Consider the following 15,601-nt stretch of genomic DNA (forward strand, 5'->3'; position numbering starts at 1 on the left):
TCCCCCCGTGTGGTTCTGGGATTTTTGCTCACCGTTCTTGTGATCATTTTGACCCCACGGGGTGAGATCTTGCGTGGAGCCCCAGATCGAGGGAGATTATCAGTGGTCTTGTATGTCTTCCATTTCCTAATAATTGCTCCCACAGTTGATTTCTTCAAACCAAGCTGCTTACCTATTGCAGATTCAGTCTTCCCAGCCTGGTGCAGGTCTACAATTTTGTTTCTGGTGTCCTTTGACAGCTCTTTGGTCTTGGCCATAGTGGAGTTTGGAGTGTGACTGTTTGAGGTTGTGGACAGGTGTCTTTTATACTGATAACAAGTTCAAACAGGTGCCATTAATACAGGTAACGAGTGGAGGACAGAGGAGCCTCTTAAAGAAGAAGTTACAGGTCTGTGAGAGCCAGAAATCTTGCTTGTTTGTAGGTGACCAAATACTTATTTTCCACCATAATTTGCAAATAAATTCATTAAAAATCCTACAATGTGATTTTCTGGATTTTTTTTTCTCAATTTGTCTGTCATAGTTGACGTGTACCTATGATGAAAATTACAGGCCTCTCTCATCTTTTTAAGTGGGAGAACTTGCACAATTGGTGGCTGACTAAATACTTTTTTCCCCACTGTATCTCATACTGTAATCCTAGTGAAATCCTGTTTGGCATCACAGAGGAAAATATTAACTATGTGTGGTCATGTCAATGTGGACATTTGTGTTTGTGCCTCTGTGTATGTTGAGTTGTAAAAATAATCATAATGTCTCTGTAGATTTAGATTTTTAAAAGGACAATATGAACATTTAAAGCTAAATTGGGTCACAGATAGGGCTGGTTTGGCCTTTGTCCGTGTTTAATCTGTGCTGTGTTTTTAAAATGAGCCTGTTGATTTGCAGAGAAAGAGAAAATATAAAAGATAAAAATATTAAAGTGGCTCGGCTTCACAGTGGAATAGAAGGAGACATTTTCTTGGTCCCTACAGTATCTGCCCTTGAGGCAGCAATTAAATGCAACAGGCACCATCTCTTGTCCTTTTGTCCCTACAATTCCAGTTCTCCCCCAAGCATCCTCTCTCCCTTACGACATACACATCTAATAATCCCACCGTCTCTCGACCTAGTACCACCCTTTATTCCTCATTTGTTTTTTCTCTCCTTCATCCCTCGCTTTTTTTCTGCTACACACAATGTTCTGGGCAACCTTGTTTACCTGCTGTGGATCTCATCACAAGGTTGTCATGGTGACCGCAATGTGAGGTGGAGACTTAGTCAGAGGAGCAGGGCTGGTTGCCGTGCCGACCTCGAGTGCCACTGCCTTGATGGCCTCCCCTTCTCCAAGCCCCTGCTCTTGTATATTCTAATTCCATTCTCTTGTGCCATCTGCTCCGCTTCTCATCTCCTTATCACAACCGTGGTAAACATGGAAGCACTCAAGTCATAATAGACTAACCTAGCGTTTATATGAAATATACTCTGTAATGTTTTATTCAGGGCATATTATATCCTGAAATTTGATTTGAGACATTTCTATCAAACAGTTGTTGCATCATGATTAGGTTGTGTCGTTAAAGTCGAAGTGTAGGCTAAGATGTGATGTTTTGGTTTTGTTCTGTGTTTTAATACAGTAGTCTTTCACCTGATGCAAATTAGGACTGCATTTATTCTGCAACTCATTTAGTGGATGACTTTATCCAAGGTGACTTTGCCGAACATTTGAGGCGTGTAGAAAAACAAAACCTCTGAGCTCAAAATTCTATTCTATTTGCTGACTACCGGGAACATTCACGATGTGCAAATGCATTATGATTACTGCTTTCAATCCTTCCCGGTAAACAGGTGCTTCTCAATCCCCATGGTCATCTAATTAATTGTCGTAATCAATGGGACACTCTCCATTAGAAAACCCAAGGCCTGCCGGTGATGATGTTTGTGCATGCAAGTGGCAAGGGCCCGACCATCTCTGATCAATACTGTCTCCCGCTGACCAATCACAGCTGATCAATCAGAGACAGGGATCAGTGACTCAAATGTCACCAGCTCCATAATTAAGACCTTCATTAAGCCACCGTTAACACACTGTCACTCTGCTCCACTCTGCTCACAAATCCCTGTCCTCTCTGCATCCTCCACCTGCTCTCCTTCTCAGTGCACCACCATACATTTGAAAGAGAGTATTGAAGTGCCTAGCTAGGCCTGCATCATTATAAGGATTGTGTCAATGGTCCACAAAAGTAATTTCAGTGGATTATGTTTTTATGATGTGTGAAAGGTTGTCTGTTTCCTCCTTTGTTTTGGTTGCTCTCTCCTCACTCTGGCCTGATTCTGATTCTATCCATTCCTCTACAGCGCTTTCCCCCTCTCTCTCTGTTCAGAATCTCTCACCATTCTAATCCAGCGTGCTTCTGTAATCCGGATTAGCCAGCGAGCGTTCTTAATCTTATCACTTGCCTAATCCCGCGTGGGTGTGTGCCAGTGTGTGGGTGTGTGCTTTTCCTGTGTGTGTGTGTGTGTGTGTGTGTGTGTGAGAGACACTCACTCTCTGGGAGGGAATAGAATTGATAGGGAATGAGATGAGAGTAAAAGAAGAACAGTAAGCCAGGAGGGTAATGGGCAGGGCTTCATCAGAAGCCGAGGGAGTGGCCAGCTCATATTCCAGCCCTTTCTTGTGTTCTACATACATGTACACATTATATGTAATAATAAACAAGAATCTTCATAATTATGGATGTGCCTTGGGATAAGAGGAACCTACTTACTGACCATGTAATATGGGCTTTCGATTTCAGATGAACCGGCCCATTCAAGTGAAGCCAGCAGACAGCGAGGGCAGAGGGGGTAAGAGACAGCTGTTCATAGCAACACCCGTCCATAGCAACACCCGTTCAAACAACACCTGAAGAGAAATGCAACTGTTCTAACAACACCTTTCCAAAACACCTGTCTAACGTATTACCTTTTTGAAACAACAAACTGATGTTTCAAGACAAAACCCTGAAACGGCTTCAGCCCAGCTTCAGCAAAAATACCCACTCATCACTGCTGCTAAGCAACACCTGTTTCTAAACAACACCTCTTTCCCATCCCCCAAATATTCAAGTAGCAGCATTCTTAAGTGCCTGACTAAAGAAAGTAAATATAATAACGATTTCAACTGCTGTTTTCATTACCTCAAAGACATTGTCACCTAGCATACCGAACAGTGGATGACGAAGGAGCATTCCAGTCAGAGCCAGATCATGCTCTTTGTGCAGCAGGTTTATTGATACTGCACTCTGGTGGCCTTTTCCATATATAGCAGGGTTATAGCGCAATAGTCACAGACACAATATACTATTTATTGTAACTACATCCAATAAAAAAATTAGCTGATCGATTAACACGTTGGGTTTATAAAGTAAAACAAGGTGCAAATTCCTGAGCATGTTCTTGTGTTATATGATAGCTTTTTCCTCTTCACCTACATTTGATAATTTTTCTCTCCTTTCTCAATCATTCAATCATTCCATTTTAATCCATGCCCTTTGCCTCTACCTATTCTTGGCCTCAACCAACCACTCTCTCTCTGTTCTTCCCTCCATCACTCTCTGTCCATATTCCTCTCTCTTCGTTCCTGTCTTGGCCCTTCACCTCACCTTCCCCTTAGAAGACAGGAAGCTGTTTGTGGGCATGCTGGGGAAGCAGCAGTCTGATGCCGACGTGAGGAAGATGTTTGAGGCGTTTGGGAGCATTGAAGAGTGCACAGTGCTCCGTGGGCCTGACGGCACTAGCAAAGGTAGCTAACACCATTACTGCAACACTGACCGCTACAACGTCTAGCTTTACATCACCAGCACTAATATTACCATTAAGGTCAGAAATCAGTCACATCTAAACTCGTGACACTACAAAGATAGATGCTTAATTTTCTGTGTTTGTTGTATGAGGCATGACTAATGTTTTTATTTTATTTATTATTTAACTCTTATTTTACCAGGTAAGTTGACTGAGAACACATGCTCATTTACAGCAACAACCTGGGGAATATAATGATGCAATATGTTTTATAGGTCATAGTTAATAATGCTCAATGCGGTTTATGAGCTATGATTGATGAAGCAATTAATGTTTTGTGGACCACAGTTAATGACGCAGCTATAACTAATGAAGCGCCGAACGTCTGGTGCATTTTGTAGGGATATGTTGTGTCACGTGAGGGGGGCCAGGGTTTTACAATGTGTCATGTGTTGTAGGCTGTGCCTTCGTGAAGTACCAGAACAACACAGAGGCTGCGGCAGCCATCAGCACTCTGCATGGGAGCCGTACTCTACCGGTCAGTCTCTCTCAATCTCACTCTCACACACACACACACACACACACAGTAATTTAGACACTTAACATAGTGACTCATCAACAGTGAAACGCTGCTACTGTCAGACCTCCTCCTACACAAACACTCCATAGCCTATTGTAATTTATAGGAGTGGAGAAAATATTTGTGGAATGCCCTCCTCAGTCCTCGTGTTAGTGATATAGGTAATTTGGTACAGTGATGTGTGTAATTTTCACTGTGTAACATCTGTAATATCCCTCTCTCTCCCTGCAGGGTGCCTCCTCCAGCCTGGTGGTGAAGTTCGCCGACTCTGAGAAAGAACGAGGGATAAGGCGCATGCAGCAGGTGGCATCCCAGCTGGGGGTCATCAGTCCCATGACATTACACCTCGGGGCTTACAATGCCTACACACAGGTAGTGAGTACTAGTAGTACTGAACCCCAAACACAGGCATTATGCAGAGATTGGAATACACAGGCGAACACACTGGTAGTAAATGGCTATGTCGCAAATGGCACCCTATTTCTTATATGGGTCAAAAGTAGTGCACTACAGTGCATTCGGAAAGTATTCAGACCCCTTGACTTTTTCCACATTTTGTTAAGTTACAGCCTTATTTAAAAAAAAAATACTAATCAATCTACACACAATACCCCATAATGAGAAAGCGAAAACAGGTTTTTAGAAATGTTTACAAATGTATCAAAAATTAAAAACGTATTCAGACCTTTTACTATGAGCCTTGAAATTGAGCTCAGGTGCATTCTGTTTCCATTGATCATCCTTGAGATGTTTCTACAACTTAATTGGAGTCCACCTGTGGTAAATTCAATTGATTGGACATGATTTGGAAAGGCACACACCTGTCTATATAAGGTCCCACAGTAGACAATGCATGTCAGAGCAAAAACCAAGCCATGAGGTCAAAGGAATTGTCCGTAGAGCTCCGAGACAGGATTGTGTCGAGGCACAGATCTGGGGAAGGATACCAAAACATTTATACAGCATTGAAGGTCCCCAAGAACACAGTGGCCTCCATCATTCTTAAATAGAAGAAGTTTGGAACCACCAAGACTCTTCATAGAGCTGGCCGCCCGGCCAAACTGAGTAATTGGGGGAGAAGGGCCTTGGTCAGGGAGGTGACCAAGAACCCGATGGTCACTCTGACAGAGCTCCAGAGTTCCTCTGTGGAGATGGGAGAACCTTCCAGAAGGACAACCATATTTGCAGCACTCCACCAATCAGGCCTTTATGGTAGAGTGGCCAGACTCCGCCTGGAGTTTGCCAAAAGGCACCTAAAGGACTTTCAGACCATGTGAAACAAGATTCTCTGGTCTGATGAAACCTCTTTGGCCTGAATGGCAAGCGTCACGTCTGGAGGAAACCTGGCACCATCCCTACGGTGAAGCATGGTGGTGTCAGCATCATGCTGTGGGGATGTTTTTCAGCGGCAGGGACTGGGAGTCAGGATCGAGGGAAAGATTAACGGAGCAAAGTACAGAGAGATCCTTGATGAAAACCTGCTCCAGAGTGCTCAGGACCTCAGACTGGGGCAACGGTTCACCTTCCAACAGGACAATGACCCAAGCACAAAGCCAAGACAACGCAGGAGTGGCATCGGGACAAGTCTCTGAATGTCCTTGAGTGGCCCAGCTAGAGCCTGGACTTGAACCCGATCGAACATCTCTGGAGAGACCTGAAAATAGCTGTGCAGTGACGCTTTCCATCCAACATGACAGAGCTTGAGAGGATCTGCAGAGAAGAATGGGAGAAACTCCCCAAAACAGGTGTGCCAAGCTTGTAGCGTCATACCCAAGAAGACTCGAGGCTGTAATTGCTGTCAAAGGTGCTTCAACAAAGTACTGAGTAAAGGGTCTGAATACTTATGTAAATGTGATATCAGTTTTTTATTTTTAATACATTTGCCAACATTTCGAAACCTGTTTTTGCTTTGTCATTATGGGGTATTGTGTGTAGATTGATGAGGGGGAAAAAACAATTTCATCAATTTTAGAATAAGGCTGTAACGTAACAAAATGTGGGAAAAGTCAAGGTCTGAATACTTTCCAAATGGGAATAGGGTGCCATTTGGGAAGCATACTGACAGTGAATGAGATCGAAGGACTCACTCTCTCTCTCTTTCTTCCTTGTAGCTGGTGCAACAGCAGGCTCTGGTGGCCCAGTCGGCGTACTTGTCTCCTGTATCCACTATCACCATGCAGCAGTTGGCTGCCCTCAACCCCAGCAGCCTTATTGCCACGCCCATCGCATCACTCACTACCTCAGGTAATAAGAAGCTGCCATCCTCCGCCACTTCATCCCCTCCCACAGGATTCTCTGCTCTGCTCATCTCACAGTTTCTCTTTATTCTTTATACAGTATATATCTCGTTTTTCTAGAGTCTTTGCCCCATATATTTCTGCCTTTGATTCTATTTTATTGCGTTTGTTATTGTGTTTGTTTGACCATGTCTGTCTGTCCCCTGAATGGTCGTCCTGTGCAGGTACCAGCACTCCGCCCACCATGGCAGCCACAACAGTGCCTGCTCTGCCTCCACCACTCAGCTACCCTCCAGTGCCAGCTCCACTCAATGGACAGTCAGCATCTGAAACCCTGTACACCAATGGAATCCATTCTTACCAAGGTATCTCACTCAATCTGATGGAAGCAAGGTCAGAGGATCATTATGAATATGTAATCAAATTAACCTTATCTAGGATTTTGGTTTGTTTACTAAGAATCCTGTTGTACGGCACCCAATGCTATTTGGAGCATGTAACCATCCTAAAAAAGCATGTTTGTACAGCAGTTGATAAATCATGCTGTTATTTTTCTCTTTGATTCTCTCTCTCAGCTCAGAGTCCAGTTTTAGATCCTCTTCAGCAAGCATACGCAGGGATGCAGCACTACACAGGTGGGGCAGTAGTGAGTCCGTTTGAGTCCTTAAAATTTCCCGGAGGGAATTTTAGGTTTGAAATGCCCTCTCAACAGTCCTTAATGTTTACTTATGCAAACACACCCACAGCAACCTACCCTGCTGCCTATGGAATGGTGGGGCAGCCATTCCCACACCAACACACAATGCTTGCACAGCAACATCAGCAGCCTCAGCAACTGCAGCAACGAGAAGGTGATTTCTACCTACTTGTCCTCCCTCCTATGAATTCTCACTTTTGACTATTTTCAATGTTGGTTTCCCACAAAGTTTACACTGCCTCAATCACTACCTCATCCTGATCATCTCAAGTCACGTTAGAACCCTCAGGGAGCCTTGATGGTCTAACCTTCCACTGTATTCTTCTTCTTCTTAGGTCCTGAGGGGTGTAACATCTTCATTTATCACCTGCCTCAGGAGTTCACTGACTCAGAGATGCTGCAAATGTTCATCCCCTTCGGCAACGTCATCTCAGCAAAGGTCTTTGTTGACCGTGCAACCAATCAGAGCAAGTGCTTTGGTGAGTGATGATGATGACAACGAGTGCGTCCAAAATGACACGCTATACCCTATGTAGTACACTACTTTTGACCAGGGCCCATAGGGAATAATGTGCCACATTGGGAACACAGTCAATGATGATAATGAGGAGGCAGTGCTGGGAAGGATTGCTCCCTTCTTGTAGTATTAATACTTTCACAGAATTGTCTATAACTGTTTGCTTCTCTTCAGGTTTTGTGAGTTTTGACAACCCGTCCAGTGCACAGACGGCAATTCAGGCCATGAATGGTTTCCAGATTGGCATGAAGAGGCTCAAGGTGCAGCTTAAGAGGCCCAAGGATGCCAACCGACCCTACTAAATGAGGTGAGAATGAGGGGTGAGGTGGAGGGTCAGGGGGATTGACAGGCAGTGGAAACTGTGTTTAAGGTAGGTTATGGCAGGGGTATTCATCTTATAACCTAAGAGGGCAGGAGCCTGCTGGTTTTCTGTTCTACCTGAGAATTAATTGTACCCACCTGCTGTCCCAGGTCTAAATCAGTACCTGATTAGAGAGCAATAATGAAAAAATGCAGTGGAACTGGCTTTGAGGTCCAAAGTTGAGTTTGAGGGGGTTATGGGATAAAGGGAGAATTGTATGTTTTAATTTTGTGTATTAAATTATCAACTGGGATAAAATACACTACATGACCAAAGGTATGTGGACACCTGCTCGTCAAACATCTCATTGCAAAATCATGGGCATTAATATGGAGTTGGTCCCCCCCCCTTTGCTGCGACAACAGCCTCCACTCTTCTGAGAAGGCTTTCCACTAGATGTTGGAAAATTTCTGCGGGGACTTACTTCCATTCAGCCACAGGCATTAGTGAGGTTGGGCACTAATGTTGGGCGATTAGGCCTGGCTCGCAGTCAGCGTTCCAATTCATCCCAAAAGTGGTCGATGGGGTTGAGGTCAGGGCTCTGTGCAGACCAGTCAAGTTCTTCCACACTGATCTTGACAAACCATTTCTGTATGGACCTCGCTTTGTGCACGGGAGCGTTGTCATGCGGAAACAGGAAAGGGCCTTCCCCAAACTGTTGCCACAAAATTGGAAGCACAGAATAGTCTAGAATGTAATTGTATGCTGTAGCATTAAGATTTCCCTTCACTGGAACTAAGGAGTCTGAACCATGAAAAACAGCCCCAGACCATTATTCCTCCTCCACCAAACTTTACAGTTGGCTCTAAGCATTGGGGCAGGTAGCGTTCTCCTGGCATCTGCCAAACCCAGATTTGTCCGTCGACTGCCAGATAGTGAAGCGTGATTCATCACTCCAGAGAACACGTTTCCACTGCTCCAGAGTTCAATGGTGGCGAGCATTACACCAATCCAGCCGATGCTTGGCATAGCGCATGGTGACCTTAGGGTTGTGTGTGGCTGCTCGGCCATGGAAACCCATTTCATGAAGCTCCAGACGAACAGTTATTGTGCTGCCATTGCTTCTAGAGGCAGTTTGGAACTCGGTAGTGGGTGTTGCAACCGAGGACAGACAATTTTTACGCGCTACGCACTTCAGCACTCTGAGGTCCTGTTCTGTGAGCTTGTGTGGCCTACCACTTCGGGGCTGAGCCGTTGTTGCTTTTCACTTCACAATAACAGCATTTACAGTTGACTGGAGCAGCTCTAGCAGGGCAGAAATGTGTGAACTGACTTGTTGGAAAGGTGGCATTGTGACGAGTACTGAGGATACGAAGAGGCAGGACGCAGACACAGGAATCAACAATGTAAAGGTTTACTTAACACTGAGCAAGAGAACAACAACGAGCACGTACACGTCATGACACTAACAATCACACACAACACAACACTGAACAGTCCAGGGCTATATAGGGATGGTGATGAGATGATGAGGTGCAGGTGCGCTGGAGGTGATTAGGGTGCGTTGGGTTTCCATTCCGGTGTTGCCGAGGTGGTGCGCTCAGACCGGTGGCTCAGTAGACTGGCGAATCAGAGCGCCTGAGGGGAGCAACGGGAGGAGACGTGACAGGCATCCTATGATGGTGCCACGTTGAAAGTGACTGAGCTCTTCAGTAAGGCCATTCTACTGCGAATGTTCGTCTATGGAGATTGCATGGCTGTGTGCTCGATTTAATACACCTGTCAGCAACGGCTGTGGCTGAAATAGTAGAATCCACTAATTTGAAGGGGTGTCCACAAACTTTTGTATATATAGTGTAAGTGAACCAGATCCACATGTGAGTGAGGTGACAGTCTTTTAAAAGCAGTAAGTAATTAGTTAAAACATTTAGACAACATCATAGGAATTATTGGTTTGTTGAGATATGGCCATAACACTGCCATGACAAATGGGTTGACAACATGTTTCATTATTCAAAAGTAGATTTTAAATAGTCCAGACAAATATAACAAGTGTTGTATGATTGGGTTGAAGACAATAACTACGTCATTAATTTATTTTGTACTTTTTATTTATTGTTTTTGTGCTGTCTCATATGTCATTTTCCTGAAAAACATCATACCACACTCAAGACTGTCCTGTCCATACATATATCGTGGAGACTACGTGGCTATGGTTGCCTAGCAACCGCTAAAAAACCCTTCCTCTCACAGCGTTGTAAGTTAATTGGCCTGTGTTGGTTGCTGTGGCGATATTGCCTGTGATGGTTACCATTAGCAATTTTATTTTTGGCCGTTGCCTTTATTCACCATGCTCAACTGCATGGCGAGTTGCTGTGGCGACCATGAATTGTGTTTGGTGCATTGTGAGTTCCCTCTATTATTTTGTCCTGTTTTGCAAACACTGATCAATTATATGGCACTGTACCTCAGATTTTGTAAGAAATTGATTATCATGACATGCTATTATATTTTTTGTAATACAAGTATTTTATTGCGCAGAGCAATATTAAGCATTAACCATAAATCAAATATGGATCTAAATATTTCCTTTGATGGATTTTGTTTTTGATTAGTTTCCTTTTTGTTGTTTGTCATGATTATCATTCTTACATATCCCCCATGTTTAGTTGGTTGTTGTTTTAGTTTCCGGGAGTGCAGGGTTTTTGTGAGGTTGTAATTGAATCCATGTGACTTTGTGCCTGAACTTTGTTTATTTTAGGTATGACTCATTGTGAGAATAAGTATGTGTAGCCTACCTACAAGTTAGTGACATAATGATGCTGTGTGCGTGTATGTGTACGTGTGCGGATCCACATAAAGTACTTGTGTGTATTAATAAATAAAGTAGTGTGTGTGGTTTTGTGTGTGTACCAAGTGAGACACTAACATTTCATGTGAGGGTTTTGGGTAAAACTGTATGGTTGTCATTGTGACACATCACACGTGCTGCTGACTGAGGTACAGCATTCCTCTGTAGGAATTCTGGGTTACTACGAATTTCCAATCAAACAAAAAGCCATAGGTTATGGTCTCATGTGCAACCTTTGATATAACCACTTATTTTAGAGGATGAGTTTGAAAATCGTCCTCTGTTATCTCTTAAAATTATTTAATAAGAAATGTTCATCTCTTTTGACGCAATTGTTTGGTCAATGAGATGTAACATTAGACTAGAGTATTAAGAAGAGATTTCGTTTTTTTAAATACCGCCCAGAATTCCTATTGTGCATGTCTGGAATTTATTTGCCTGCCAAAACGAGACAAAAAAATATTTAAGTAAGAAATGCACATCAATGCAGCAGTATGGTTGTCACTGTATGAGATGCATGTACCCTAGGCGTGCGTGCTTGTATAGTTAAAAATTAGGACATCCATGTGATATCTGTGTAACCAACGTGTTTGCAGATGTTTCTCCCACACTTCCGAAGAGTGTGAACATATTAAATATACAGTGGGGTCAGAAATGATTGACACCCTTGATAAAGATGAGGAAAAATTACTGTAGAAAATGAATAATTCAAATTCTGACCTATATTGTATGCAATTGGTAAATTATATAATTTTATACTAATACTGCTCAGGGAAATAGATTTTGTTTAACAAGTAATACTTTTTTTTCTTAAGAAAGGTAGGGGTCCAAATTATTGACACCACTGTTTTCAAAACCTTTCAATACCTCACCTTGCGAGGATAACGTCACTGAGACTTTTTCTAAAATGTTTTATGAGTTGGAGGACATATTGGGAGGGATCTTAGACCATTTGTCCATACAGAATCCTTCCAGATCCTAGATATCATTCATCTGCGCTTATGGACTGCCCTCTTCAATTCAAACCACAGGTTTTCAGTGGGTTTCAAGTCCTGAGACTGAGATGGCCATTAAAAAATGTTGATTTTTGGCAAATTAACAATTTATTTGTAGATTTAGATGTGTGCTTGTGGTTGTCTTGCTGGAAGATTCACTTGCGGCCAAGTTTCAGCCTCCTGGTAGAGGCAACCAGGTTTTTGGCTAAAATATCCTGGTACTGGGTAAAGTTCATGATGCCGTTGACCTTAACAAGGCCCCAGGACCAGTTTAAGCAAAATAGCTTAAGGGTAGGCCTTGTCAAAGAAGTCAACAGCATCATGAACTTTACCCAGTCCAGGGATATTTTAGCCAAAAACCTGGTTGACTCTGCCAGGAGGCTGAAACTTGGCCGCAAGTGAATCTTCCAGCAAGACAATAACCCCAAGCACTGAAGCACACATCAAAATCCACAAATAAATTGTTAATTGGCCACAAAATCAGTCTCCAGACTTGAAACCCATTGAAAACCTCTGATTTGAATTGAAAAGAGTAGTCCATAAGCGCAGACAAAGGATATCAAGCATCTGGAAGGATTCTGAATGGATGAATGGTCTAAGATCCCTCCCAATGTGTTCTCCAACTCATAAAACATTTTAGAAAAAGGCTCAGTGCCATTATCCTTGCAAGGTGAGGTATTGAAAACAGGGTGTCAATCATTTTGACCCCTACCTTTTTGAGGAAAAAAATAATTACTTGTTAAACAAAATCTCTTTCTCTGAGCAATTGTATTAGTATAAAATAATATAATTTCCCCATTATTTTAAGCATACAATATAGCTCAGTATTTGAATTATTTATTTTATACAGTCATTTTTGCTCATCTTTATCAAGGCTGTCAATAATTTCGGACCCAACTGTATATGCTCATCTAAACTGTTTTAATATTTGTATTCATCCTCTCTCTTTCTTTCTGTCTCTCTCTCCCAGGGAAGATATGAGTTCTATCAAGAAACTACTTCCAGCATTTTGGTTTCGCCCAAACCATATAGCAAAGGAGCAACAACACTTCTAAAAAAAATAAGATAAAATATATGTATCTTCTAAAAATCTGCAACAACAGAATAAAACAAATGTAGGTGGGTGGTTCGGAGTACACATACCATACCAACAGCTGGATTCAGTCATTATGTACATACTGTACTGTCAGCTACAAGGTCTACATGAAAAAGCATATCACTTATTCTAATGAACAGGGTTTTACTGTATAGTGTGGTTTGTGGTCCATAACTTAAGAGGGAAGGGCAATGTATGGGGATGGAGAAGTGGGATGGGAACCTTATTGGGGAAAAATTACTATTCTGTATGATTACCATTGGTCGAATTGGTATGTAGATTTAGTTTATTATTTAAAATTAAATTAAAGATGAGGAGTAATTAAACAGAAAGAACAATCAACTTCTTCTCACTGTACATATCTTTGTTTTAAATGGAGTCAAATAATGAACAAATGTGTAAGTTATTACAACCACTACTTCTGGTATTGGAATAGGGGTGTGAGGGATGGGAATTGGGTGGAATTTTTGTATCTTCATTTTTTTACTTTTAATGTATTTGTTAACCAATTGAAGAGGGAGACATGGCTATTTTTTATTTTAGAAAATATAATATTCCTGTGGTCTACAGTACAAGACTATGGATAAACTTATTGTAGAATTTGTAATTACATAAATGTAATTATCAAAAAATCATAATTGTTTCATTATTTATTCTCTACAATTGCTGTTTTTAAATATATGTCTTTAAGAAAAATAAAGTACAATTTCGAAAATGATGTGTGCATATGCATTGGTGTGCAACAGAGAGCTGTGGGTTTTTTAAATGCAGTTGCGGCCAAATATATAGGCACCCTTGCACTTTTCTTAAATAAGAAATTGATAGAAACTTTTGCTTTCCACACCTTGTTAGATTTAAACATTGCAGAACCACATTTATTTTTGTAAACTTAAGTTTACAATTTTAATTTGGAAAATAAAGAAAAATGGCATGACAAAACTATTGGTACCCTGGAACTAGTACTTGGTTGCACAGCTTTTGGCCAAGATACAGTAACTGCCAACAAATGCACCCTACCTACAATCAAAGATGTGGGAGGTTGTTTTGCTGCCTCTGGTACTGGGGGCCTTGAACATGCACAAAGCATCATGAAATCAGCAGTTTATCAGGTGTTTTGTAGTCCAATGTTCAACCCAGAGTCTAAAAACTGGGTCTCCATTGAAGGTTGTGGGTCTTCCAGCAGGACAACGACCCCCAACCCATCAAAAAGCACCCAGGAACGGTTAAGAAGAGATACTGGACTGTTTTGGAGTGGCCAGCTAAGATTACAGATCTGAATCACATCCAAAACCTATGGCGAGATCTGAAAACAGCAGTTGGTGGAGGGCACCCCTCAAATATTGAAGAATTAGATGAGTTTGCTGCTGAAAAGTAGGCCAAATTGTCAGTAGAAAGGTGCAGCCAGTTCATTGATGGCTACAATAAGCATATGTCTGCAGTTGTCATGGTTAAGGGTGTGAAACCAAGTACTAGCTTCGGGGTGCCAATAATTTTGTCCATGCCATTTGCCTTTAATTTCTCAATTCAAAGTTGTAAACTTAAATGTACAAAAATAAAATAGGTTTTGCAATGTTGAAAATCCAATAAGGTGTGGTGACCCAAAGTTGTATTTTCAATTTCAACTTATTTTAGAAGAAATAGGGAATTATTTAAGAAAAGTGCAAGGGTGCCAATATTTGTCTGTAACTGTATACCTTGAAATATGGGTTTTCTAGCTTTCACTTTACTCTAGTACCCCTTTCATACACAGACAAAAATCCCACTAATTTACCATGCCTGCTCTTTAAAAAAGTATATCGGAAAGGGCTAAAAAATATATTTAAAAAACACGGCAAATGAAAAACCACATAAAGACCTAGTCATGATTCCTGCATTTTTACAGACCCTGCAAACAAAATACAGGTATTGGGTCTGTGTGAATGGTCCTCAGCTTTTTTTGCACGTAAATTCATTAAGACTTCCATTGTTTAACACCTCCCTAATTTGAAATGCAAACTGCTCCCATGGTTTAACAACTCCCCCCACCCCTCCCTCTTTGCCAGTTACGCACTGATATGTATAAAAGGGTTATACCTGCAAGAAGGTGGTAAATAAGGGCTTATTTGAAAGGGGGTCATGTAAACATTGCCTTATATTTTTTTACAGGTAATATACCACATCTTCTGTCTGAAATGGGTATATCAAACTACATGTTAGTAAATGTTAAATATTTGCTGTAAAATATTTTCTTGGATGATGCCTGTTTGTCATTTGAAAGCATATCCAATTTATATGGATCCACAGGCAAAAAAACAACAACTGAAAACTGAACAGTATCTGAATAGATATGCTGTCATTGGGTGGAGTACAGTATTTTGTCTGAGATCACCTGGAGTTTGCTGCTCTACAGGTCCCAAGAAGTAGAGCATTCTAGTCATTGCAATAGAACTGTGACGTGCAGAGAAATATGTGGGGAAATATGCTGCAAAGGGTAACACCCAGGCTACTGCTGAAAGGGTTATTCATTCACATGTAGTCTACTTTACCATTGGGTCGTTCCATGTCATTTCAGCAAGCCATGACAAC

General features: G+C 41.7%; 1 protein-coding gene across 7 annotated transcripts in view; it reads left to right on the forward strand.

Moving 5' to 3' along the window:
• Positions 1-13,737, forward strand: part of LOC121586322 (CUGBP Elav-like family member 3) — a 35,437-nt gene extending 21,700 nt beyond the window's left edge. For 2 of the 7 annotated variants that reach the window (XM_041902922.2, XM_041902924.2), the window contains exons 4-13: positions 2,778-2,826; positions 3,635-3,763; positions 4,221-4,300; positions 4,574-4,717; positions 6,454-6,586; positions 6,804-6,944; positions 7,155-7,430; positions 7,612-7,755; positions 7,968-8,100; positions 12,911-13,736. In XM_041902922.2, the coding sequence (XP_041758856.1) occupies positions 2,778-2,826; positions 3,635-3,763; positions 4,221-4,300; positions 4,574-4,717; positions 6,454-6,586; positions 6,804-6,944; positions 7,155-7,430; positions 7,612-7,755; positions 7,968-8,095 (1,224 nt within the window). In that variant the 3' untranslated portion in view covers positions 8,096-8,100; positions 12,911-13,736. Of the gene's footprint in view, positions 1-2,777; positions 2,827-3,634; positions 3,764-4,220; positions 4,301-4,573; positions 4,718-6,453; positions 6,587-6,803; positions 6,945-7,154; positions 7,431-7,611; positions 7,756-7,967; positions 8,101-10,266; positions 10,352-12,910 lie in introns of all 7 variants that reach the window. The other 5 variants (XR_006003929.1, XM_041902928.2, XM_041902927.2 and 2 more) reach the window with 5 other exon arrangements.
• Positions 13,738-15,601: the final 1,864 nt, after the last annotated feature.

The sequence above is a fragment of the Coregonus clupeaformis genome, chromosome 17, assembly GCF_020615455.1.
Source record: "Coregonus clupeaformis isolate EN_2021a chromosome 17, ASM2061545v1, whole genome shotgun sequence".
NCBI classification, from domain to species: domain Eukaryota; kingdom Metazoa; phylum Chordata; class Actinopteri; order Salmoniformes; family Salmonidae; genus Coregonus; species Coregonus clupeaformis.